This window comes from Boleophthalmus pectinirostris, unplaced genomic scaffold (genome assembly GCF_026225935.1).
Source record: "Boleophthalmus pectinirostris isolate CB_2022bp ecotype Guang Dong unplaced genomic scaffold, ASM2622593v1 HiC_scaffold_3, whole genome shotgun sequence".
Classification (NCBI taxonomy): Eukaryota; Metazoa; Chordata; class Actinopteri; order Gobiiformes; family Gobiidae; genus Boleophthalmus; species Boleophthalmus pectinirostris.
The window spans coordinates 36,562,661-36,589,752 of record NW_026571299.1 but is presented as its reverse complement, the minus strand read 5'-3'; the positions used below and the strand labels follow the sequence as shown (position 1 = coordinate 36,589,752).

General features: G+C 39.3%; 1 protein-coding gene across 4 annotated transcripts in view; it reads left to right on the top strand.

The window, feature by feature from the left end:
• The window catches only part of arhgef10la (Rho guanine nucleotide exchange factor (GEF) 10-like a), a 105,988-nt gene that overhangs the window by 19,926 nt on the left and 58,970 nt on the right, over nt 1-27,092 (top strand). For 2 of the 4 annotated variants that reach the window (XM_055160698.1, XM_055160700.1), the window contains 14 exons: nt 381-452; nt 543-670; nt 1,800-1,895; nt 3,342-3,450; nt 4,892-4,992; nt 7,076-7,153; nt 9,179-9,358; nt 11,752-11,868; nt 13,578-13,670; nt 14,557-14,727; nt 16,418-16,563; nt 17,751-17,929; nt 21,397-21,512; nt 22,773-22,900. In XM_055160698.1, the coding sequence (XP_055016673.1) occupies nt 381-452; nt 543-670; nt 1,800-1,895; nt 3,342-3,450; nt 4,892-4,992; nt 7,076-7,153; nt 9,179-9,358; nt 11,752-11,868; nt 13,578-13,670; nt 14,557-14,727; nt 16,418-16,563; nt 17,751-17,929; nt 21,397-21,512; nt 22,773-22,900 (1,714 nt within the window). The remainder of the gene's footprint in view (nt 1-380; nt 453-542; nt 671-1,799; nt 1,896-3,341; nt 3,451-4,891; nt 4,993-7,075; nt 7,154-9,178; nt 9,359-11,751; nt 11,869-13,577; nt 13,671-14,556; nt 14,728-16,417; nt 16,564-17,750; nt 17,930-21,396; nt 21,513-22,772; nt 22,901-27,092) is intronic. The other 2 variants (XM_055160699.1, XM_020940250.2) reach the window with 2 other exon arrangements.

Below are 27,092 nucleotides of genomic sequence, written 5' to 3'. Positions count from 1 at the left end.
TCACTGAGCTAAATTAGGCTGAAACACTCTCAAAGCAGTTAATGACAAATCCTGTCGACCGTGGAGATAGAATGGGTCAATAGCTCAAACAAGCTGGATACAATCATGTCTAGTCACATGGACACAAGCATTACAGCAACATACTCAGGGACATGCCAGCGTCCCTGGGAACAAAGATCTGTAAATGCAAAATTAAAAGGTGCCAACCACTATGTAGGAATTTTGATTTCATCTGAAATATTTTCATATTTCTGCATTCATCTTTGTTATGAACCCACAATAAAAATGTTAATCTTATCAAAAAGCAAAGACAAAGCACAGAGAAAGCCTTTCTTTTTAACACAAACAAAAATGCTCTTCTTTGATGCCTGTGTGTTCAGCAGCAGTGTGTGAGACTGCAGACGTGATCTATGATGATGTTCCAAATGAGGACCCCCTCTCTCCTGACGAAGGTTAGATCACTTTGTTATTTAGACTGTTTTCTGTTTGAACGGCTTGGCTCTGAATTATAGATGTGCAATACCCTGTGTGTGGCTCTGCAGATATGATCTATGAAGATGTTCAAAGTAACACCGGGCGAGTGGCTGCAGACAATGGATGGAGCTCCAGTGAATTTGAAAGCTACGACGAACAGTCTGATAACGAGAGCAAACAGCCAACACGAAGCAAGGTAATATTACTGCAGTAAAGATAAGTGCCTAATACACCATTTTATCAAGTTTATTTTGTGACAACTGGCAGGACTAGCTTTTCACTAGGATTCATATGGGATTAAAGTAAACACATGACTCCTCTGGTTTGGAAGGCTTTATTCTTTGTTTTATTGTTGGGTGTCAAGTCTGTTGTTCATTAGAGTGGTGCAGCAGTTACTCCTGAGTGCTCCTCCACATGATGGCACTGTGTGCACATTCACATTGTGCTGCATTGCCTTCATGCTCCACTGTCCTGCAATGCACAAGGGCTCGTGCACACATTCATCATAAACTAATACCAATAATGAGTTTTTAAAACTGAATATTTTTTTGTTACATTACCATGCAGTAGAAATATAAATGACAATCTAGGCATAGCTTTAGGCTACATAGCACTTGAAGTCTGGCGAATTGCACACATGGAAATGCACACATGTTGAAATCATAACCACTCTGCTGGGAGTAACAGCAAAATAGAACAAAATTGAGGAGAAAACATTTATTTAGAATTAATGTAGCCAGAGTTCCAGGACTTCCATACAATAAAATGTACAATATGCTGTACTACCCATGGCTCTTGATAGTGTTAGCCAGGACTGACAGACCCCTCACAGATGTCCATTAACTATGTTTTGTATTTTGGTAATTACAATGCTGCTGCTACCCAGTGTAAACAATTAATGCTAAAGCTTTAAAATATTGAGCCAGTTTGTTTGAACACAGCTTTCATCACAAAATGGCAATTTTAATCAGTCACAGCTAATTAATTTTTTAACAAGTGTTCCTAAAGTTGTCCCTTCACTGCAGTTCATTGCTTAATTTTGAACAACCGGGGAGAACAGTGACATAGTTTGTTTTTGTATAAGCCGACTGCACCCCTGCGCCATGCTTTTGCAAATGACTAGCCATTAGCCTCATCTAGCATATCCCCTCTGACCAAAGCTTTTACTTTCTGTGCTCATGATTAATTCCTGATGTTGCACTCGTTTATTGCCCTTCATTTCCATTCTCTTCATCCTGTGCCTGCTTTCCCTTTTGCTTCCTGTGACTAAAATGCTACCTGTGCCTTTCCCTGTGACCCCGCCATGACCCCACCCCACACTGTAGCTCTCCCCCGATGTGCGCCGGCTGAGGGAGCACTGTGCCCGGACCAAGCGTGAACTAGCTACGAGGCTAGCCGGCAAGCACAACTATGACATTAAGGTATCACACATGCTTTTATGATTGAAGCTACTGTGTGCCACTCAGTTTCTCCAGAAAGCTCCTTTCACTTTTGAATTTTCTGCGTTGTATGCTCAGCTGAGTCCCAGGCTTATTCACTGCCTGCACTATAAACTTTTCAGCTTTCATTGTGCTGTCTGTGCTTCAAGGCAGTCTGTCTTTCACAGTCTCTACTACATCCTGGTTATTTACTGAACCACATCAGTGGTTTAAACATGGGCCTTGACTCATGTTTAAGCCTTTATTTTACTAATTGGACTCTTCAAATCATGGTTTGAGGACTTATTATTTGACTTGGCCACACAATGGATCAAAATAAATTACTAAAGCTGTGCTTAACCTGCGAATAGCTATAATATATCTTCAGATGGACTTGTGGACTGAGTTTAAATTAATATGAACAAGACTTGGACCAGGCCATAGTAACAACATTTTTAGTATTTGTTACAGAAAATATAATGATAAATGATAAGAAACTATTTCTTGCCCCTGACAAAATAGCAAAAAATAAAGCTGGATAATCTGCATAAATCTTTCTCTAAATTAATTATATTGTAAATAAAACATGAGCTGCAATAATGAAAATACATTTCAGAATTTAACACATTTGTAGTTAGTATAATGAGTGATAGTTACTAATTATTCCAGAGCTCAAATGTTCTGATTTGTATGTACAGATTTTTTTTTTTTTTTAATCATTAGTGCAAATAAAGGTTAGAGATAGGTAAATAGTGATACAAATAAAGTTTACCTCGAATTAAATCATTTATAGGGATTTTATTTGACTTTAACCTAGAAAAGTTGACACTGCTTGACTTCAAAACTACCTTTAGTGACATTATTACATAATATGACTTGGACTAAATATCCACAGTGACAAAAAAGACTGGACTCAATCTCGACTTCTCTGAATAACTTTATACCTATGAACCAAGATGTTCAATTCACTTTCACTCCAAAACTGTTAACACTCTCACAACCCCAGCCTATGTAGTTAATTTAATAAACCAATAGCCCATGTACATATAATTAATATCCCCCTACTGGACTGAAGCACTGTCATATTACAATACTACCACTCTGGGTTTGCGATACGGCTTGGTGCAGTCATTTGAAGAGCCTCTTATGATTCTCAGGGTGGAATCTGTGGTCAGCAAAATTCCCCCTCAGATCTATTATTATGTTATGGAGCCCACACTGTTACCATAATCTCTTCATGATACGCTGGTAGCCGTCCTGATTAGGGGCCGTGCAGCGACCCGCGGGGAGTCGCAGATGGTGAGATTCCAGATGAGCCTGTTGAGCTGCTACTTGTGTTTCAATCCATCTCCGCTCGCCCATTGTAGGTGATCGAGCCTCCACAGCGCGCCACTTTGATCGTGTGCTAATGCCTTCCTCTCCTCTTGCTGTCTGCTTCCTCCCGACCAGGTCCAGCAGCTCATGAAGGCGGCCAGAAGTGGGACCAAGGATGGGCTTGAGAAGACCAAAATAGCCGTCATGCGGAAAGTCTCCTTCCTTCACCGAAAAGATCAATTTGGTAATATTCAAATGTAGATTGTATGTTATTTCATTATAGAAATAAGCAGTGATATTTAAAGGCGAAGTATGTAACTTTTCTGGTGGAGGGTCTGCATTGTGCCCGTCTCCACTGAGATGTCATTGCTTTGCCTGGAATGCTCCACAGTATGACAATAAATTTCTATAGGTCTGTTATTATAACAAATTTTGTCGTGCCATATTACTAAAGTAAATATTGACAATAAACGATAATACTGAAACTAACTTATGACACTTGCACAAAAACCCGAAAGCAGATTTAAAGCACAAAATCTATTCTAAATGTGCAATATTGTAAAAAAAAAAAAAAAGGAGAATGGAGCAGAATAAGCAGATTGAAACACTTCAGTACTTTATTTGCATCTGTAATGAGTCAGAGAAGTTATTAATGCAACCCTCTACTCCTCAAATCTTATCATATAGCCAAAAAATAACCAACAATGTCATAGATCCCGCAATAAATACTGACCCCCCCAAAAATCCAGTGTTCCATCTAACATATATTGAACAATAAGTCAATATAGTTATTGTTGTGACAGGCCTACTTCTTTATCTCTATGGAGAGAAACAGGTGGCACAGACTAGGCCAAGTTTCATGTCATGTCTGTGGAGAGGCAACCATGCTCACAACAAGAATGCAATGCAGGAAACATAACATCACCATCATAACAAGCAGGCAACAGACCCTCCACCAGAAAAGTTACACAGGGCACCTTCAAGCATGGACATGCTGCAAGTTTTGGAAATAAATATTTCTTATAGTAAATAAGAAAGTATTGTAACCTCCTGAGACGGCATCAACACAGAGACATAATATTTTTATGAAGATTAAGATGATTAAGATGAAAGTATATCTTGGCAAACAATTCACTGCATAACAATAATAAATTAACAGAAGGTTAAGCTTTGTTTGTTAGGCATAAAGAGTCACTCAGGCTTATACAATTTTTTTCCTATTTTCTACTTTCCAGGTAATACACTCTAAGTGTACTACCTAGAAAGTCTTATCTTACCTGGAGGACATACTTGGGCCTTTTCTAAGTAACACCTTATGAAAATTGTAGGTATACAAAGCTATATTTCTATGCTGTATCTTTTCATTAATTCAAAAATCTTGGAACACACCATGCCTTTTAGCACTACAGGAAAATAGATGTTATAGTCATACATACTTTACAAATGTACTTTATTCATGCATTGGATACTGCGAGCAAAGGAAATTTATACTCCACTTCCATCCTTCAATTACCCTGTCTGTCTCCTTTTATACTTTAGAGGTAACTTTGTGTACCGCAGCGTGGCTTTGTTGAATTGAGAAGTGAAGGCTGCCTCTCTATTCTTATTCTCTATTCTTTCTCATGTAAAAGAGGCTTGTGTGTGTGATTTTTTTCAATTTTTTTTCCCTTTGTAACCCTGAGCAGAAGAGGAAGATGATGCAGGATATCTGGATGTGGCAGTGTCCGAGGTGAAACATCCCCCTCCACAGCTGAGCCCAATGCCAGAAGGGCTCACCAGCCATCAGGTACATTCACTATTCATAACCCATAGACAGTGTTGGGGAGTAACGGATTACATGTACCGCCGTTACGTAATCAGAGTACAAATTATGAGTAACTGTATTCCGTTACAGTTACTGCTTCAATGAGTGGTAATTGGATTACAGTTACTTTGCTGAAATAAGTGGATTACAAGGCGGTATTTTCCTGTTTTCACATTTTGTGCTACATCCCATTTATTTATTTTTTTATTTTGGTAATTCCACTTATTGCCGGAAACCCAAACAGAACGCGCGCAATAAGAGCGATGTAAACGTCATCAAACGCCGATGTGAGATATATATAAAAAAACAAAAACAAATATAAAAAAATCGCCTACAACTTAAATGTGAAACAGGAGCTACTGGCACTGGTGAAAACAACCTGCATAGACTCATAATATCTGCACTACTGTCATATACACAAACACACACAAACACACACCTTCATCATCGTCATCAACCTGAGAACCCGCAGACCACGTCTCCTTCCGTAGTTACTGCGCGGACACCGCCGTCTCGTGCGCCGCGTGTGGACTGTGTTTTCTCGCATAAACCGCGCTTCCTCCTGTGCGCCTCTAAACCAGAACTAACACCAGGACTAAAACCAGGACTAACCCAGGACTAAACCAGGACTAAACTAGGACTAAAGCAGGACTGAACCAGGTTTAAACTAGGACTAAACCACGACTAAACCAGAACTAAAGACCTGATCTAGACCTGGTCTAGACCTGGTCTAAACCAGGTCTAAAATCAGGAGTAAAACAGGTCTAAAAATCAGGACTAAACCAGGACTAAACCAGGTCTAAACAACATGACACCTAACAGTAGGTTGACATAATTTAAGGTGATCTCATATAAAAAATAATTTCTCTATCAATAATATTTTTTAATATGGTGAAGGAAAGACTGATCTTGTTTCTGTCTTTTAACAGACAAAACCTCTTATATTAAGATGTCGTGGTCTTTGTTTCTCTACAGCAAACAGTTGTTTATTCATGGAGACTTGGGCTCAGACAATTTGAAGACAACAAACAAGAATTTTCAGGATGTGGTTGCTACATTCATGTCGTTTAAAAAAACATGACAATATCAAGTAATCCAAAGTAATCAGATTACGTTACTCACTTTAAGTAATTTAATGGATTACGTTACAAACTACATTTTGGGGTGTGTAATCTGTAATCTGTAGGGGATTACATTTTAAAAGTAACCTTCCCAACACTGCCCATAGAACATCATGCGCTACATGTTTTTTTTTCTTAATGCTAACGATAGGATAACAATTATTGCTGAAATTAGGATCAAAGTTTAGAAAAAACATATCAGCAGTATTTCTTAAATAATAATAGACCATTATAAGGCTCACCCATAAATTGGGAGTTAAAGTTATGATGAATTATTATGCTGAGGCACTATTGGATAACAAACTTCCTAAAATCTAATTAAACAGATTCTGGTCAGTTATCTAAATTATTTATTTGCAATATGTGTTTCCTGCTGATCATCTGTCATTTCAAAATAAGATTTTGTTTTGTAAAACTTAATTTGAACACCTGACAGGTTGCTAATGAGCTGTTCTGATTTCCCTTTTTAAAACCTTAAACGGTTCACTATGTAACTTCTTAGGTGGAAAATCTGCCTCCAGCTTGTCACCATGTAAATGTTATAGCTTTGCTAGGAATATTACACAGTATTGCGTTAAATTGATGTAATATCACAGTAAGAATGCATGTTTTTCAGTGTTCTTTAACAATATAAATGCCTCTAATTTAATAGATGCAAGCCATGTAATAATGCCAACAAATAATGCATGGAGATAAGCATAGTGCACCTTTAACTGGCATTCTTCTGACTTCTTGTCTGTGTTTGGATTTCTTGGTGATCCACTTATTTGAGCTGTTTGGCTCTGCTTCATTGCGACCTGCTCCTCTTATTGTCTCTCCTCTTTGTGACAAACACATGATTACTGTGCGGTCCATCAAAGCATGCCGTGCTAAACTGCTCGGATGCGCCTCTATCATGTCTTCTTAGCGGTGCCTATCTTGACTGCTATTGTTTGTCTGTGCAGGTTGTCAGGCGCCATATCCTCAGCTCCATCATTCAGAGCGAGCGCAGCTACCTGGAGTCTCTGCGAAGGATCTCACAGGTGAGCTGTTCAGTCCCTGTTGTCCTCTCCTGCCAAATGCAATACACTCACAATTATCCTGATAGGAACAATGCTGAAGGTGGAAGAAGCGATATCCATCAAATTACAGAGGTGTCTAAACACAAGCATACCTGCCAGAACAGCTGTCCTCTTTTCTGTGCTGTTGAAAGAGGCAGACACAGACAATATATAAGTAGACAATGGGGTGTAGAATCCTTTTGAACTGGGGGAACAGTACACAATTACAAAAAAGATCCCGTTCAAGATAGTTCAAATTTGTGGATTTATTTTCCTCTTTCTCTGATCGCATCGAAATGAAGTGGTTTCAAATGTTTATCTTATCTTAAGAATAGCGGGTATCATTAGAGAAAAATTGATTTTAGAGTTCCGTAAGCAAGATTGTAACTCAAAATCAATTTAAGTACTATGTATGCACTATGAGTACTATGTGTACTATTTTAACCTTTGAGGTGGGGGGTCCACTATAGACTTTGAAAAATCCGCATTCTTACTGTTAGCCTCTTCATAAATTTGACTTGTAGCTTGACCTTGTAACGTCACCTGCTTGTCTTCATTGAGGAAGATAAGTTTAATGTCATACCGTGTAATATTCTAGGCAAAGCAACAACATCTCTGTGGAGACGAGCAGATTGTGGGCCTCTACCCCAAACAAGTAATATAGTTTTCTTTGTCTGATTTGTGTTGACCCAGTATTTTTTTTTATTTGCTGTCTAAAACTTGACTTCTTTTGTTTCTTATTTTACCTAGTTAACAAGACAATCACCAAGCATCTTTATATCTTTTGCTAAGAGGCAAGAACTGTTCATGTGTAGTCTGCAGATATAATTGAAAGATTGAAGGCCACAGTCTTAATTAGGCATTAAGCATTGTAACTTTTATTATTGCCATCAAGCAGATTGCACAGTTGGTCATGTTGTGCCGGCTGTCCTTACTCCTTCTTTCAGTTATTTAATTTGTAAGATTGCACTTGTGAAATGTCAACAAAAATTATCACCACTGTAACTTGTAAAGATTATTTCTGCCTTTTGACACTTTTTTCTTCACACACTAACATAATCTTATCTGCGTTTGAACATGCTCCGATGTAAAGAAGGCATGTTTACTTGCTTGCTTTCCACAAAGAGCCTGTCAACTAATGTCTGTAGGCTATGCTAATATCCCCATGTGTGCCGACTGAAGAATCAATCAATGCCCTTTCACCATGTTTTCTTTTGCTTCTGTTTCTCTGCTGGGAGCTGCTTTTGCCATTATTATTCTAGCTTTTATGATAACAAGTTACCTCCAGTTGTGAGCATGTTTGCTGGTGGCAAATGCAGTTTTAGTGGGCGAATCTTCAGATGGATGCCTTCCTCCTTCTACTTGATTTAACGCGCCATTCCAATGCTTTCTGTTTATTATTGCTGATGGAAAGATGGGATGCTTATAGGTTGTCTGCCCTGCACTAAACAACACTCCACCAATAATATAGTAAATACAAAGGTTCCATTTGTAGATAATATGCTACCTCTGCATTATTTTGTGTTGTTATTACTGTATTACATTATGTGGTAGTATGCATAGTGAATACAAGTGACATCTCTGGTGTTACTGCAGTTACTACTGATATTAAAGTTACTATTGCTCATTGTGTTATTTTGTATACTGTGACTGTAATACTACTACTTCTAGTTTAATTATTACAGCTACTGTTAGAGTGCTTAAAATACCATTTCAATTCCACGTCTACACACTCTTGTTAAGTAATAACGCAGTGGCTAGCTTTTCTGTCACATATCAAGATGGAACTGGGTTTGACTTCCCAATTTAATGTTTTTTTTTTAATGTAAAAATATCCACAATAAATTAGTCCTCCAGCAATTAATTAAAAACATTTTTAAAAATACCCACTGTTCTTGACAAATCTCCATAGCCATATTGAAGAATACATCACACTTGACCTTAACCCTAATTACCTTATATTCGGCCTCCATTTTTCTCCATATTTTTTCTTCCATATTTCTCTAGGAATACCACCGGCCCTTGTTGGAGGCTGATCCCCGCATCATCAGTCCCAGGAAGATCCGGCCCATATTTTACCGAGTCCGAGAGCTCACACAGTGCCACTCCATGTTTCAAATTGCACTGACATCACGAGTGGCTGAGTGGGACAGCAATGAGAAGATCGGAGACCTATTTGTTGCATCGGTTAGTATGCCTCTGTCTATAGTATACTGTGTTGTAGAAATAATTCACATTGCCCAAGAGACAGGAGACTAAGTAAACATAAGTTTACTTAACTTCTGCTCTGGATACATATATTACATATTTACAATTCAAATCTGCTATGCTTCCATAATGAAAAGGGTGAAGTAAACTTGGTGGTGTGTCTTATTGATAATAAGAAGGACATCTGGAGTCAAAACATAAGGACTATGCCACAATGTGATCTGATAGATTTTACTCAAGTGCAAATTTATATTCCATCTTATTACCTCCGCCAAGGAGGTTATGTTTTTGCCGGCGTTTGTCTGTTTGTCTGTTTGTTTGTCTGTTTGTTTGTTTGTTTGTCTTTTAGCAACATAACTCAAAAAGTTATGGACCGATTTTGATGAAATTTTCAGGATTTGTTGGAAATGTGAAAAGGAAGAACTGATTTCATTTTGGGGGTGATCCGGAAGAAATCCTGGATTCTGGATCACTTTGAAATTGTAGTTAACATTGTGGTAAATGGGGCCAAAAATTTTGTTTCTCAATATCTCGGTTAATTATTGACCAAACCCCATGAAATTTGACTCAGGGATGGACAATGGGATCCTCTTTCATATTCCAAAGGCTGATCCAGATCTGATCCAGAAGACTGATTTTATCACAATTTATATAAAAAATGGGGGTAGTCCTTGGCGGAGGTCTGCGCTCTCTGAGTGCTTTTCTAGTTGTATATGTTTTTACTTTACTTTAATATTAATGATAATTACTCCTAGTAATTTTTCTAGTCATTGTAAGTAATTCAATAGTGGTAGACTTGTGTTGTTGTACCTGAACGTAGGGATGTGACATTAGCCTACCATATGTCCCTCTGACTGTACATTGATACAGTCTTTTACATTTTCAACTCCTTTTCTGTCTGCCACAGTAGTATAGAAAATACAATTGTTAAAATCCTATTTTTTCCCCTTCTTTTGTAACTTTTTGTGCTTGGATGGTGTAATCAAAGCTGCCTCTTGTAGGTACAATTGATTTTTTGGTTTTCTTTGTTTTTCACTCTCTTTAGTCTGTTTAAAAGGCTAGATTATATACAAAGCCACACATTCTACATTCATTAATTTTGTATATTTTTTAATCGAGTGAACCATTACATTTTAATTACATGTCATCTGAATGCATTTCTTGGCTTATATGTATGTAGAGTTTTTATTTTTCATCAGGGTAATTTTTGTCATTGTTTGTAATGCTACAGCCATTGCAGTAAATAATTGTTCATAATGGGCATGGGCACAAATTTTTGTCACACAGTTTTGATACTAAGTGTTAGGAAGTCATGGAGTTCACAAATACAGTGAGTTCACTTTATATTTGAACTAATTAAAACTTTCTTAATGTGACACTAGAGAAATTCACTTCTCATGGGTTATAAACAATATTATACTGATATAATGAAAGTGCGCCTGCTGTAAAAAGTGAAATAAGAATATAAATAATGATTTAAAGTAAACATATATAGTTAAAGGCACTGTGCCTGATTTTATTGTCTGAAAAACATGAAAAACATAACTACTTCATTTGAAATGGTTTGCGGTATTCCAAAGTTATTCCTCACTTATGTTATGCACTTAGATTATGTATTCTAAGCACCCTAATTATTCACTGCGATGAGTTTATAAACAATTTTCACAACATTCAGAAGGCAGAGTGGAGTTTACTCATTATAGAACAACATGCTAATCATGTACTTCCTGATTTTTAGACAATAAAATGCTTATAATTAGACCTCAAGAGTTGCTTTTATATATTTGTACTGGCAAGACAAAAAAAATATAAAGTGATGATTGAATGTCAGCATAGTGACAGTACACAGTGGAGATGAGGTTATAGCATAATTATACATAATTCTGCCTTTAACAGAGGTTACTTGAAAACAATATTTTATGTAGAGCTAAAGTATAGTATTAATCCATTAGACTGGTCATATGTGAATTTAAAAGGTTGTAGTAAACATATTACACCTCCACAGTTTTGCTCCACTCTGATTTGTATGTATGATTCTTCCTGTGCCTCCCCCTTCATACAGCCACCCAGTTCCTCTTTGCCTAACCTCTTAAATGACTCGTGAAGGGGACTTTGATGGTAAACAAGCCACTTTTTTTAAGCACTTTACTAACTGGCCATTTTTCAGGCACTCTTTTTCCCCTGAAATTACCTTTGCTTTGCCCAGAAAACAGGATGGTTAGAGAAGCATTCTGAGATGTCGAGGAAAATTACATGAATCTATGCGTGAAGGCCAAGGTGCTGGAATAAAACATGGCAGGGCACTAAGCTACTTCATTGTAAAGCTGTTGTTGCACATTTATTTTAATTTGCTACTTTCTGTTCCCCCACAGTTTTCCAAATCCATGGTGCTGGATGTATACAGTGATTATGTCAACAATTTTACCAATGCCATGGCTCTGATTAAAAAGGCCTGCATGTCCAAGCCAGCGTTCCTGGAATTCCTAAAGGTGAGTTTTTGCCTGTAATTTAGCTTTGAAACTGGCTTTTGATCATGTACCATAGCTGAAGCAGTGGTAAAATACTATGTGTTTAGAATGCTGTCCTGTTTTTTTTTTTTATATGTTTATGATGCTGTTAAATAAGTGGTTAATTTTTTATGAATCAGACTAAAATATTTGTATGTAAATATGTAATAATGACCTCACCAACTATTACATATTACATTATTTATTTATAAAATCTAACTTGTATATACTTAAAATAGTTAAGTATACTGACGTAATAAAATATTTGGTAATTATAAGGTAATTATTCAATATAATAATTATGAGTGCAGAGTGTATTCTGTACAGGTCAAAGACATGGACCCTGAGATGTGATACAAACTACTGGCCGTTTGGGCATTGTTTAAATATACTGATCTTAACAGTTCCTTATATATACATCACATCTTGTTTGTGTTACTTTCCTTTGTCCCTCGCACTGGTTCTTAACAGTTGTCATTTGTTCACAATTACTGGCTGAATCACTCAGCTGTGATTCTGATTTACAGAACCATATCCAACCAAAGAAGGGCTGTATGTTACTCCACATAAGACATTTCTGTAGTTTTCCCTGTCCATGAAAGGACCCAGTGGCGTTTGATAGCACACATGACAGTTTTCATTGATTTTTATCACGCTTGTGACTTTAGACAGTAGCATGCTCAGGGCATTGTCTTTAATGTACTCTGTCATTACACTGTGGTTACAATAGAAGGTCTTTCTGTCTCTTAGTCCTTTGAGTCTATTGTTTGGTTTTACACTATGATGTGTATTCAATATCTGAATATTGAACCACAGCCCCTCTGTAACTTCAAAATGAGAAGTAAAACAAATCATATCTGGGATTAGCCTTGGAGTGGTTTCATTGTTTGTGTGCTGTTGAAATTTCTGAACATATTTATAATGTTGTTAATCTTCGCCTCTCTGGTAACGTGGATAATGTTAGTCAATAATAAAAACACTTGAAGAAAAATCCATTCAGCTTGGAGACTTGTCCGTTTAAAGTCAGCTTGAACCTGTCTGGCAGCAGCTTCCAACCTTGTACTGCTGTCTGTGTGGAGCCTGACAGCCCATGGCTTCAGTAGACTGTGTCTGTGAAGGTTGTAAGACCACCTTTAAACAAGACAGTTACAGCTGCCTGACTGGGTACTGCGATTGGTGACAACATAGACCTTCCATCACATGAGGTTATACTGGTCATGCTATCGTGATCAGTAAGCGCTGTGGAATATTACTGTGCCCTCACAATCTGGACTGGCAACATTTGACACACAGGTCTGGTCTATGTGTCTGTCTCTTTGTCTTTGACAGGTTCTATTTAACATGTCTGAAGAGATGAATTTCTATGTGTGTACAGTGCTTTCACAATAAGGACAGTGATCAACTGATTTATTGAAGTCATGTTAAAATGAGTGTTTTTAATATACTGAACAGTTGATTTTATGTATTCATTTATTGCTAAGCCTAATATTTTGTCATAAAAGGCAGTCCAGATCAAACAGCTAGAAAATTATGCGTAAAGATGATAGATGGCCTGTTCCTTTACTGGGGTATGTTTTTTACCATGATGGTCTATTCCAATTCCAATCAGTTTCTGTCTAGATGATCAAAAGTGCCAATAATGTGATACTAAAACATCTAAAAAAATATGATGTGCTTTTGTGTTCCTCCAGAAAAAGCAGGCATCCAGTGTTGACCGAATAACTCTGTATGGCTTGATGGTCAAACCCATTCAAAGATTTCCTCAGTTCATATTACTTCTGCAGGTAAAATATGTTTTACTTTCTTAAAGCTTCATCCAATACAAAACACCATACAAAAGATTCACAAGTACATAGTTAGCCCCAATAAAATGTAAACTAGCCATGATGTTTGATCACTTGTGTCTTTAACCTCTTCCTTAGTGACGAAAATAAAATAAACATTTGGTGTAAGCAAAAGAAGCGATCTCTGTCAGTTTGTGTGATGCTTGCTTTGTGTCAAAAAGCTTCAACTCTCTATTCAAGCAAAGATTTGGATTTGAGCTTCACTTGCTGGATCTGCAGTAGCTCATTTCATCCCTCACTGGGCATTGATTATCCATGAATTCAAAAGATAAGTTATGAATGTGAATCAGGCATTTTCTTCTTGCCTAAACGGAGCACTCCAAAGTGGAAACTTTATCTATTAAATTCTACATTACTTAGAAGTTTGGGTCACTATGACTTTTGCTCTTTTATGAAAGCCATTTTATATCTAGAGATTCAAGAAGATTTTGTTATCACCAACTGTGTTTATATTTTTATAATGAATCGTGTATACACAAGACAGCTTTAGAACTTAATTAGTTGTTTACTTTTCAATAAATTAATTGTTTACTTTACAATAAATTAAGAGAACATGATAGAAAAAGCAAAGGGTGAAAGAAAGAACAAGCATTACAATTTGCCTTTGTAGTTTGAGCCAATTTCAAGCACTTTTAAATGTTGAACATTTTGCCAGGAAGCCAAACAAAACCAAATCTCTGCTTTTCAGGAAGCTTGTAATTTGACCAGAGAGATGATTAGTTTAGTAACCATGACAACTTCAAACTCGTTTATATCACTGCCTTATACTGCTGTTTTAATTCCAAAGTGTTGTGTAAGTCTTTGATGTAAATGTCACTGTGTGTAGGACATGCTGAAGAACACACCAAAGGGCCACGTGGATCGCCTCCCGCTGCAGCTGGCTCTGACCGAGTTGGAAGCGCTGGCTGAGAAACTGAATGAACAGAAACGCGTGGCCGACCAGATTGCAGAAACTCAACAGCTCGCCCGCAGCGTCGGTGATCGGCTGCTCAGTAAGGTGAATGCACACATACACATGCACAGTTACACAAGGCACAGCATCCTGAGCTCTGCTCTGCTGGCCTGGGCCTGGTATCACACACAGCAACACACCTTTAAATTAAACTGCTATAGCTCCCTCATAACACCTTTCAGCATATTAAACTCAGGAGGTCCATAATATAGAAAAAAACTAGAATAATCTAGGAGTGATTCCTGTTATCAGTCCTAAACATTATCAATATAACAGCTCAGGCATTGCTACTCCATTAACACCTAGAAATTACATTTCTACCCTTGCAAATGAGAACAAATGCAGATTTGAATAAGAAGAATTAAGGGGTAAATGAGACATTTAATTGGAAACTAAGAGAGCAGTCTTATTCACCCGGTTGGCTGCCTGTCGCTGTCTCTTTACCACCCCTCCCTCCTCACAAGTGCACTGGATTGCTTACTCTTTTCACTCCAATTATAGCCTCTTATTCTCTTCCGTGGTGTGGCTGCATCTCTCCCTCTTCTTATTTCTCTGGATCAGACTTTGCTTTCCTAGAGATGAGCTGATTCGGCCAATCTCCACAGCTCCGCAAAGGATTCCATTTGGTGCGGTGACACTGCAGAATTCCAATAGCAAACAGTCGCCTCCATTACCCCCATAACCATCCGATGAAATATTCATTTTTGTCCCAAAGTATCCCAAGTCACTGGAATAGAGCAGATAATAATGTGAGTAGGAATGTCTTGCACAGAGATACAGCCTATTGTCTATGTCACATAAGTATGTATACCGTAAGTTCTAAAAACATTCCACCTCTTGAGGGAGCTGTATAATTTTGTAACTATCAAAAAACTGTCCAAGTTTCACTAATGAGTCACTTTGTGTGCAATGTGAGCCACAGCCAAAAGCAGCTACAGATTGCAGATAGATAGGACTTCATTTAGAGTGAAATGTGTTAGGAGGTATTACTGCACTGCAGGCTTGCGTTTGCTAGAATGTTAAACATAACACACACACACACGAAATAGTTCCATGCACTGGTCATATGGTGACCTGCTGCACTTGGCATTATAGTAACTTCACTTAAATAGTGATAAGCCTGTCTTAGATTGAGGCAGTGTGCATTAAATTGAAAATATTGATTCCAGTAGTCATAAAAGAAGAGGGAGTTATAAAAAAGCCTCTCTGTTGCTGTTTGCTCTTGCCAAACATATGGACGACTGGAACGCACGTCGTGCCAACATAGCATAAATTGCATTTGTTATTGGATTCTTTTAACTGTTTGTAGCTGCATCTCTTGAAAGGTGTGAATGTAGGGGGTTGTTTATGGAGCTGGAGCCAGTGCAGTGTGCGTGTTCCTTGTGTGAAGGAAAAAAATGTATACATATATGTGTGTGCAATCATTATGGATGCAGTTTTCATGAAATGGTTTCTGTGTCATTCATTTGTATTTGAACAGCATTGACAATACACATTTTTATATGGAGCTGCAATGTTCTTTTTTTTTTTTGACTGTTTATTTCTGGGTTTGTGTATGGGACCTACTATGTTGTTTATGTAGTTCTGTAAATAAACTGACCTTGAGCCTTCTGAATGTGCTTCTTTTAATCCTCACTGAGCCTGCTCCAGCTGAGTCCCCAGGCCCTGAACTCTGGGGGACCGCTTTGTGTTGCTGTCTATCCAGTCTCTGATCTGATTTCTCTGTCCTCTTTAGCAACTGAACTCCAAACAGGGGTCACTGGTTCTTTGTGAAACGCTCATTGAGACTGTGTATGGCGAGCGGGGACAAGTACTCAAGTCAAAGGAGAGAAAGGTCTTCCTCTTTGATGATGTCCTCATCTGTGCAAACATAAATGTCAAGTAAGTCCCTCTTGTCAAGTCTAATTGTTGTTGTATTGAAAATATCCTGCTGCTGTATGGATAGTGGTGTAATGGTGTAACTCTAGTTAAAGTTGTGTAAAGTTAAAGGCTAAATCTGCTATGCTACCGTCTTAGAAATAGCTGCTAGGTGGCATTGAGCTTTAATGTGACGCTCTAGGTATTACAAGGATATTTTGGCAAACTTACTCGTAAAGAGAAATAGCTGCAAGGAGTTTTGGGCACTATCAGGAGTCGCAGGAGCTTTATCAGCCTTAAACAAATGGTAGAATGCCTAACTACAGCTACAGGAGCTCTAGATTACTGACATAAAACATTTTTTGGTTTCTTTCCAATTTATCTTCTGTGACAGCACCATTGATCACATCTAGCCCGCCCCACTCTCTCTTAGCAGCAGTAAACAGGAAATGGATTACGTGAATTTTGCAGTGCTCCTGTCAGCGGATGCCTACAGCCCTTTCATTCAGGCGTCAGAGTAATTATCCCTCAATGTCTCATTCAAGTGGAGGGTACTAAAGTTGACTTTGTCTGCCCTCCATGTTCTTGACAAACTGATCACAATGTTGATTGTCTGCATGATTAAAGGAATACATGAATACCAATGAACTCTTCATAGAAAGCAATGAGATTTGGGTGGAGAGCACAAGTCTGTTTCTACAAAATATTTGCTCATGACATTTCGATCAATCAATCAATCAATCAACCAACCAACCAGTCAATCAATATAACTTTATTCATCTCTGATAAAGTAGGGTTGTGGCTTTTACAAAAAAAAAGAAAAAGTGACATTCAATATGATAAACAGAACTCAAACTTATCAACATCAATGCTATCAGCACAACATCCTGGGATTAAGAAAAACTAATGGACTTCATTTATATCTAAACCCATCTAATTTTTCTGGTGAGATGTTTACCACCTACTTTTCTCCATAGGTTAACCATGCTTTAGCTCAGTATTCCACAATACAGCAATAATGTAGCTGCATGTAAAATCTCTTTTCATGGAGATAAGCAGGTGACAGACCTTTCACCAGAGAAGCTCTGTAACTTTTCTTTAAAGTACAGAATGCTTCTGACAACCACAAACTGAGGCCAACGTGGCTCTCGTAGTACACAGTTTGAGCATAATTAAATGATAACCCCAGATCTAATTTTTCTATCCATCAGGGGGCCTCCCGATATCAGCAGCTTGGTCCCAGTTGGCCCCAAGTACACCATGAAGTGGAGTGCCCCATTACAACAGGTGCAAGTGGTCGAAGTAGGCCAGGAGGGTTCTCAAAGCAAAGACTCCTTCTCCTTCCAGCCGAGTGGAGCTAAACGGCCAACTAGCTCTGTGTGCTCTTCAGGTAAACAAACAAAACGGAAACCAGTGATCCACCACATGTGTCATACTCCCTGTTAATCTCATCACTTTCCCTCGTCGACTCTGACTCAGCAAGGCTAATCGGTCTCCCTCCCAAGTGCTCTGCTGGAGGGGCTGAAGACGCATCCTCCGCCGCTTGTCACTCTGATTGAGTACGTGCGAGTGAGGAGGATTGCGATGACGGTCACTTGTTCCCATCTGCCTAGGGTGTTTTATCTTGGACGAGAGCGCTGCGGCATCCCCAACAGTCTCATTTCACTCTCTGATAGACCACAAACACGTCGGGAGTAGAGTCATCAATCTACGCAGATTATTCCCTCTCTTTTGCAGGGCCCAATTAGAGAACCATGAGGAGTAGATAGGGATCTGTGGTTGAAACGCTAGTTCTACCCGTCACTGCTGCCCCCGTTGCAAAATCTCAGGTGTATACAGAGCACTGTGGAGATCACTGATAAATATACCATTGGGAGAGCAAGATACAAAGCCTTATCTGGAGTTAATGATGCTAGCTTTTTAAGGATGCAGTTTTTAGACTGAAATATTAATTGTGTAAAGATCTTGTGTCATGCTTTTGGTTTGGCCGCATAATATATCATCAAATCGAAATTCCAATTTGAGTTGGTGCAATCAAATTGCAAAGGCACCACTTGTTTAGATTTGAGAACAAAATATTCTGGCTTTTTATGTATTTACGTCTCTGCACACATGTTTTGAAATTCATGGTGTTCTTGTATTAGTTAATCAGTTCATATTTCTTCTTTCAAATGTTATGCTCCTGGAATCTGAACAGAATCCTTCTTTTGAAACATATATTGCAAATCTAATCATAATTGCAGTACTTAGAAAAAAACACAATTAGATTTTTTTCTAAAATTGTGCATCCATAGATTGGAGTTTCATCTAATGAGATTTTCATTATTCAGCTACAATGTGTATACTCAGCTGACTTTGTTCTAAGGATTTTGGGATCATTTAAGGTTACCTCTGAGTGCAGCTGTCTTCCATCCCTCCTTCGAGTAAAGCCGATGTTCCACTCCATGGAAGGCACAGCATTTTTTACCAAACGCGACACCTTACATTGATCATTTCTCTAGAGCATTTTATTGCTTTCACCTTTTTGGAGTTTAAATCTTCCTCACCATCAATGTACCACAAAATTAGGTAATTTTTAGTGCCTCTTCCTACTTTATCATGGAAATTAACAACAAAGTATTCATTCCTGTACTTATATGGACATTCCTGGATGACATATGTTCTAAATCAATAATTGCTGTCACCAGTTAGGTGGTCTTAACACAGTAGTTTAATTAATTACAATTTGTATACGGCATGGCCGTTTCCGTGCTTAATGCCCATAGTTGCTGTCATAGGCTCTAGCTAATAAGAGTAATTAATTTAGTCTCCCTCTTCTGTAATTTTTCAATCTGGCAGTAGGTCTCCAAAGTTCTGTTTGGTCAGAAGGTCAGGTCATCAAAAATGCAATTTGTTCAAAATAAATAAATTGCATACAGATGATTGGAAACTGGGTATATTAACTGAAAAAAAAAATGAAAAAAAAAAAAACAAACAAATGCTGTTAGGCTGGGGGATGACAATTCTCTTGTAAATGCAAGGTGGACATCTGGGAAAGAAGGTTTAGAAACACTACCTTAGATTGGATGCTCTAAGGTAGTGTTTCTAATGTGAACTCTGTCTCTGTAACTAACAATTTCAATATACACAGAGCTACACTGTATCTAAACCAACACATTACATTACTTACGGGGCTATAATGAAATAGATCTACTGACTTATTCCAGTGAAAGTGACGACCACTGTGGGCTCTGGGCTTCTGAAACCAGACGAGATACTGTATGTGCCTGGGGGCTGCTGTGGATAGCCGTGTCCAAGTGTGAAAACCATATCCTGCCTAACCAACGGGATTAAGATGGATTACAACTCAGCACATTCACCTCTCAGGCCGCAGCCAACAGCAACCCCTCCAAGAAACTCCACTACACCTGCAAAGTGGCCTTACTGTTAGTTTGTATAAAGATTGAAGATAGGTGGGCGATATTGACAAAACTGAGTATAATGTTTTTTTTGTTTTGTTTTATTTTTTTTCAGATTATATGGGAATTCATCAAAAACTTGCTAAAATGTGCACGTACATTTCTTTGTTAGGGTTGAAATATTACATAAAACATGATGGGCTGTAGAATTAACAAAAAAGGGCAGAAACATTGATTTTCTTACACCCATGACAAATGGCATATTAACTACTAACTCATTAACTACAATAGATCACTCAAACTGCTCTAACTATTCTAATATCTTTCAAATTTGCTTAAAACTATTCACCCAATTTCTTCACAAATTGTAGTAGGTGCCCTTGGATAGGCTTGCCCAACCGAGCCTGCTTTCTAAACCAGCTCTTGCACGGGATTAGTATGTGGCAGCGGTGACAGTACAGGACGTCTCGGGAGCAAAATCTACCAGCAGAATTTAATTAGGCTCTTCTCATGGACTCGCCTGCCTGGGAGACACAGACCAGGAGAGGTGGGACGAGGGGAGTACGCTCTTAGAGACACGACTATCGATTTACCACACTAAGAGAGAGAGGTCCGCCTTGGAAGTAGCGACCTCAAATCAATGCTGAATTTTTGCGTCTAATGAGACACCTGCATTCTTTTGGCCAGTGAAAGGTCATCAAATAACAGTTCTTTTATCTGATTTTTCTTTTATACATGCACTCGCTGTAGCTAAACCAAAAATGAAGATTGATTATTAGTGGAGCAAGAGTTTTGGCAAAGGCAACTTTTCTATTTGCATTCAGCTTGTTTTGGGGCAATCTGTGTTAGATGCTTTGGGTAACAGTGCAGTGGCTCAGTGGTTAGAGCACTCATCCCCCAGCCTGAAGACTGAAGGATTGATTCTCTGACTGAAAAAGTTTGTCATTGTGTCCTTAGGTAAGACACGTCACCCACATTGCCTAGTATAAAAGTGGAGTGTGTGTGATCGGAGGGGCCGACAGTGCCCATCAGCAGCCTCTCTTCCATCAGTCTACCTGAGTTGGGGCTACAAGAGTATTTTACCACACAAGTATGGAGTGAATGAGTAATGACTACATTTAAGTGCTTTGAGAGGCTTCAACTAATCCAAGTGTTAAGCAAGGGGGCACAAAATTCCAGTTTAATTTAGTTTTTGACTGCAGGTTATGGTTCAGGCATTTGGTGAAGTGAATAGGTAATTTAAATTCATTCATTCTAATTACTGTAACTTTATAAGTATTTTGGTGAAAGACCTTGAACCAGATTATCAGGGAGAGGATAGAGAGGGAGAGATATTAAACTATAATGAGTAAAAACTATATCTGGATCAGTGGTTTTCATTGTTTGCATTATTTTTGACATTTGCATTTGATTATGCAGCAAGTTTGTGTCTGTTCTCACTCTTGGCTGTGTTTTTCAGGTAAGGCTCTCCTGGGACCCCCACGGCTCTACCAGGAACTTCAGGAACTTCAGCACGACCTCTCTGTTGTTGAGGAAGTTACTCTTCTAGTGGGTACACTACAGGGCACCTACCAGGTACACATGTTACTCTGCACTCTATTACCCTCTCATTACAATATATATTATATGTACAGTGCTATATAAACAGAACATTGTGGTTCCTGTTTATTTTGTTTTTCCTCTATATTTTTCCAATGCTATCTTCTGTAACAATCAGAAACAAAGAAAATCTCAATTATTTGATAGGGATGGGCCAATATGGATTGTTTTTTACTGATGCTGATACTTGGCTTGCTGCTGTGGCTGATAACTGATATTTGCCCAATATAGATGTACCATTTTTAAAATGCATAGCATGGCCCCCAAATTTATCTTAAAGATGCACTGCATAACATTTCTAGAATGATTAGTTTCATGTTTTGTAAACATACAGCCATATTTTTAGCCTCCTCTATTTCTGTTTTACTCATTAATCTGTTACAAAAGACAATTCAGATGCATTGGCGACAATTTGCAAAGGACACACAAGCACACAGAGACTGTGGCAGTGTGGATATATATAGGTGCCAAATTGGTGCTTTGTTTAAACTTTATCTATCTATTTGAACTTTCACTGAAGGGAAAGATGTGCCTAACAATTATGTTAAAGAAAAAAAGTAGATCATATATTTGAAATTTGTGTACATCTAAAGTAAATTTTTTTTTGGATGCTTGAAGGTTAAACATTTTCTGTGTCAAAAGCTGACAACATGTGTAATTATAATAAAATGTGATATGGATTAACCACACATCGACAATGCTATGTTTATACAAATATTCTAAATTTGAAAAAAATTCAATGGGACTCCACTGACATAAAAGACTGCCATACAAAACAATGCCATATTGCTTTTGATGTGTATGCAACAACGTATATTTGCACTTCTCTGGATCGAGTACAGGGTAAAATCTGAAGGAGGAAAACCAGCAGAAAGCTTCCTGTTGTGTACAAATCAGGGCACTTCTCAGTAGTTTACCCATTAACATGAATATTCACTGCACAACACATGCGGGAAGGTGTACTCCAAAAATCACCAAAGAGGCTCTTAGGATAATGGTGGCACCCAAAGAACTCTATGTCCTCTGCAGGAGTGGTACAGCCTTCATAATTATCATTTTTACACCCCTATAATAATAATGATATCTTTTTAACAAAGGGGCGTGGAAACATCAGAAACAAGGATTCATAATACATTCTACAATATTGGCCAATGCAATTTTGCAAGAAACGAAATACAAGTGTGATGGTTGGTGGGCTATGATACAAGCTTTTAACTTTGTGTTTTGCCTTGACAGAATCTGAACACCACTGTGGCCCAGGACTGGTGTCTGGCCCTGCAGAGACTTATCCGCATCAAAGAAGAACAGATCCAATGCGCTAACAAATGTCGCTTGCGCTTGCAGGTGCCCGGCAGGCCAGACAAGTGAGTATACATCAAATACAGATCGGGTAATTATGCAGATATATACAGAATATTTACAAGAGACACCAAGGGCCCGATCTTGCCCCCGAGCTTAGCACTAGTTCAAGTGTGGGGCGTGGAGCTCTAAACAAGAGGTGTGCTGTGCCTGAATATCAGGGAGAGTAGAGCAGACTGAGGGCATGGTGTGGCACGTTCATTGAATTGCCAGAATCGTCAAAATAAATATCAAACTAGTCCACTGAAAAACATCATCAGAAACATTTATATGACAATAAACGTATTCCATAATTTGAGACACACTCACCTGTGTGGGACCAAATGCAGTAGACACCCATGAGACAAGAATATGAGCAGTCAGCAGTGCACACTCGTACCTCAGGTGAAAGACGCGGGAGGGGGTGTGACCAGGGGGAGAGCAGCGGTCAGCAGGTCTGCTGTAGTATGGGGAGTGCATAATATAGACACTGGTCTGGTGTGTAATGGGAGGCAAACAAAATGAGGAATGCAGAGAAAACTAAAAGGTTGAAGTGTGTGCGTGCACGGGCTTACAGGGGTGTGCGTGCGTAAGGAATTTTCGGCCAGTTCTGTCACAGCCCATCCAAAATTCTATATTCCTGGCGCATCTACAGGTGCATACTTGCAACATGGGGCTCCGGAGCAGTTTTATTGTACCCATATATAACTTTTCCCCACATCCCTCTTTGCTGCCTGGCAATGAGTCAAAGATTGCAGACATTACCCACACTGGCAGTGCTTTTAAATACGACAGCAGTCACAGATTGGTTGAGATGTCATCACCATATGTGTACTTGTACTGTCCCACTCCAGCCTCCAGCAGCGAAGTACAGCCCGACCTGGACATGCCCCCTCGTTAATGCTAGAGCTAAGATTGGGAGCAAGATTGGGCCCCAAATGTTGGAAGCTGCATTCAGATTTTGAATCCCTAACTTTATTGCCACAAAACTGTTGTAACACCTAAGTATCTATTAATAAAACAGAGTTTTGATGACCTAGCATTGTGGCCTGCAAATCATGATCATATCAGTAAAAAACCCCAAAAAACTTAACACAAGGTAAATTTGTAAAATGTTAAAACTGTAGTGAGAAAAGTCAGTATATAGAATGTGTCGGCAATCTACTACTGTGTGAATGATTTAATGATTAAATTGCCACTTAAACAAGATGTCAAAGCGCGAGCATATGATTAGCTTCAGCATGGGAGCAGTAAATAATGGCACATCATACGGCTCACACTCAGTGCCTTACATAAGAGTCACGGGAGGACAGAACAAGCTTGACTGAGATGCATGAGGCTGCTTCAGACAGTCTGGGGGAGAGGAAGAAAGGCAGCGAGAGTGATGATCAACCTCTCCCATGAAAGGTTTGGCTTTGCGCCGACAGGGCAGTGGCAGTCGGAGCAGAGGCCCATAGCTCCAGAGCCAGGGAGTGTCTGACTGTGCCAAGCCAAGCTAAAGTGACAGCTTGAGCAGGAGGAACTGTGCACATCACTTCTCCCACATCTCCCTGCTTCCTCGTCGGCTGTCACACCAGGCCTGCGGGGCCAATCTGCTTACTCAGATGTTTGGTGCAGCCAGATGTCACGCTTACAAGAGAGTCCCCCGAAATTCCCCTCTTTTTGGGACACCCTATTTATGGAGGTTCTGTGATAATGTCATTAGCAACTGTCTAAAAAGGAGGTCTTCCACAGCTGCACATGTGATCACGAAGATGTGTTTTCAAAACTTTCCTAAACTAGAGCATCGTCTGTATTGAAACTTCAAGAAGTTTGGTGGAGAAATAAAAAATAACAATGTCAAGTGAAAGAGAGAAATCTCCTGTAGGGAAAAAGGCAATCCTGGTAGTGCGATAGGGATCTAATTGAGACTGGGCCTCAGAGTCGGGTGGCTGGACCTGCAGTGCTCCTCTGGGCGGGGGTGACAGGTGCACATTGGGTGCCAGACCCATCCACCAGAAAGTCTATTCAACTTAAAAACACATGTATCATATATTATTCTCTGATATTTTAACATCATATTACCCTCTATTTCAAATGGTGTTAACATTTTGCAGTTTATATCCCAAAGCAGCAATGCGACTGAGGCAACAAAAAACAGGAAATGCTGGCACTGCATTTTAGCCAGTATCCAGTGTTCACCACAGGGAGACCATGATGCCATTTGAATAATGCAATCTCATATAATTTCTTAAGTATAATTGTTGCTCATTACCTATATTTAATCTTTGATCAGTCTTTTTTACCAAGCATAACCACTTACATGTTAAAAGATAATACAACGGGTAAAACAAAGTGTGATTTTGTGATTCCAATTTAGATTGTTTTACACTATGGGGAGAGAGGGGCCACCATACTCTCCTCTAATAATGAGAAACACTGCCCCACATTCAGAACAGTTTATTTACATCCTAATCTTTTTAATTACTCCACCTCTTCCATTATCTTCTTAATCTCGTCTCTGACACGACTACAGACAGCATTGAGAAACACAAACCCAGATATATTGACGCACTCTCAGCCTGGGCTCTGCTGTGGTGCGAGTGGGGCCGCAGCGGGTACCCCCTGTACTGAGCGGACCCCTCCTGTCTGGCCCTGAGCAACTGACTGCAGCACATCACAGCCTCTGCACTGCAAACAGACCTGAGACGTGCAGCGAATCCTGACTGCTCCCTCAAAGCCACTGCCTACGTGTGACAGCAGTTCATTAACATCCGCTTTTTACTGCGTCTCCTACTAGCGGACAGTAGGTTCACGCCATTCAGCTAGGGTGAGAAGACAGAATTTCAGAGTTAAACCAAATAGGCTTCTTTGTCTCATCTGTCTTTCCTAGCAGCAGCAGCAGCACAGGAGGACAGTAAAGCCTCTTTTTGTTCCCCAGCGCTTATCGACTCGGCTGCCTACCTGCTAGGATAATGGCAGATCACACAAAGCTCCATTTTGAGGTTGTTCTAGTGGAGAGTCTTGTCCAAACAGATAATTCCTAAAGAGTCGCAGGAGAGACTGGCTGAGCTTATCTTAACATCTGAACAGCAGCGGGCTTTTCGTTATTGCGACGGCTCTCTATGGAGTGTGCAGCCCTGGACATATTTCAGCAAATTCCACTTAAATGGCACGCTACTTCTTGTGATTAACTCTGAGGTTAATTGAACTGTCAGATTAAGACGATGGCCCATAAATGTTTGGGTAGTCTGTGAAAAGCATCGTTTTCTGGCCTTGATCCACAGATTATTTACAGAAAAAGATACTGCGGTTAAGTATAGATCACAATTGTTGGGGTTTTGTTGGCGATGTTTTAGTATCAGGGGTTGTGTTAGGTTACTAAACCAATTCCAGAGTTGTATATATGGTTGCCAAGCTTATTCATGTAATATGTATGAGTGTTGTACACCACTGTGGAGGTAAATTCTAACTGTTTGTTTTAAATGTAGCTGTTCTAAATGGCACTTTGTTAGACAGTCCCTTATACTGTGGGTGACTTTCTTAACCAATGAGCCGCATGATAGGACTTACACATGCATATCCTCTGGAAGTTTGAACGTAAGCAGAGTTTGCAGATTTACCAGTTTTACAAAAAAGCTATGTGTACTTTTGATGGTAATTTTGTCATTTGTAATCTTTCAATCTGTCAAGTGTATTGGTAAAAAAATGTGGTTACACAAGCAAATGACACCCACTTAAATCAGAACATATCCAGCAGCCACAGACAGCGACATTGAGCCTGTTTTTAAACTCTTGTCACTCCTAGCTGAACATTTGTTGCACTTTCTCTCGACTATTTGTTTCTTGGCGGAGAGGCACCAAATTGAGGGATAGGTGCATGACGGGCTGCCACTCAGAATCGGCCCCTCATCTGTCCTGTCCTTGAGCATTAGCGTCGCACTCAGACTCCGTCACTGACCTGCCCCCATAAATCTCTCGTCTCTCTCTCCCAGTGTGCCCACCCTCTTCCCTTTCTCTGTTTTTTGACTTCCCTTTGTGTCACAGCAGCCCCTCTCTATCAGCATGCTCTAGTCGACTTCTCAGTTCTGGCAGAGCTGCACCTGCACTGCGGCTGTCAATCAGGTATCAAGAAGGGGAGGGGGGAGTGAATTGGACCGTGCTCAGTTTAGCATGTTTTGAGGCGTACAGTGTTGCCTGAGGATTCCAACCGGGTGAGGAGTTGTATTCCTGTCTCAC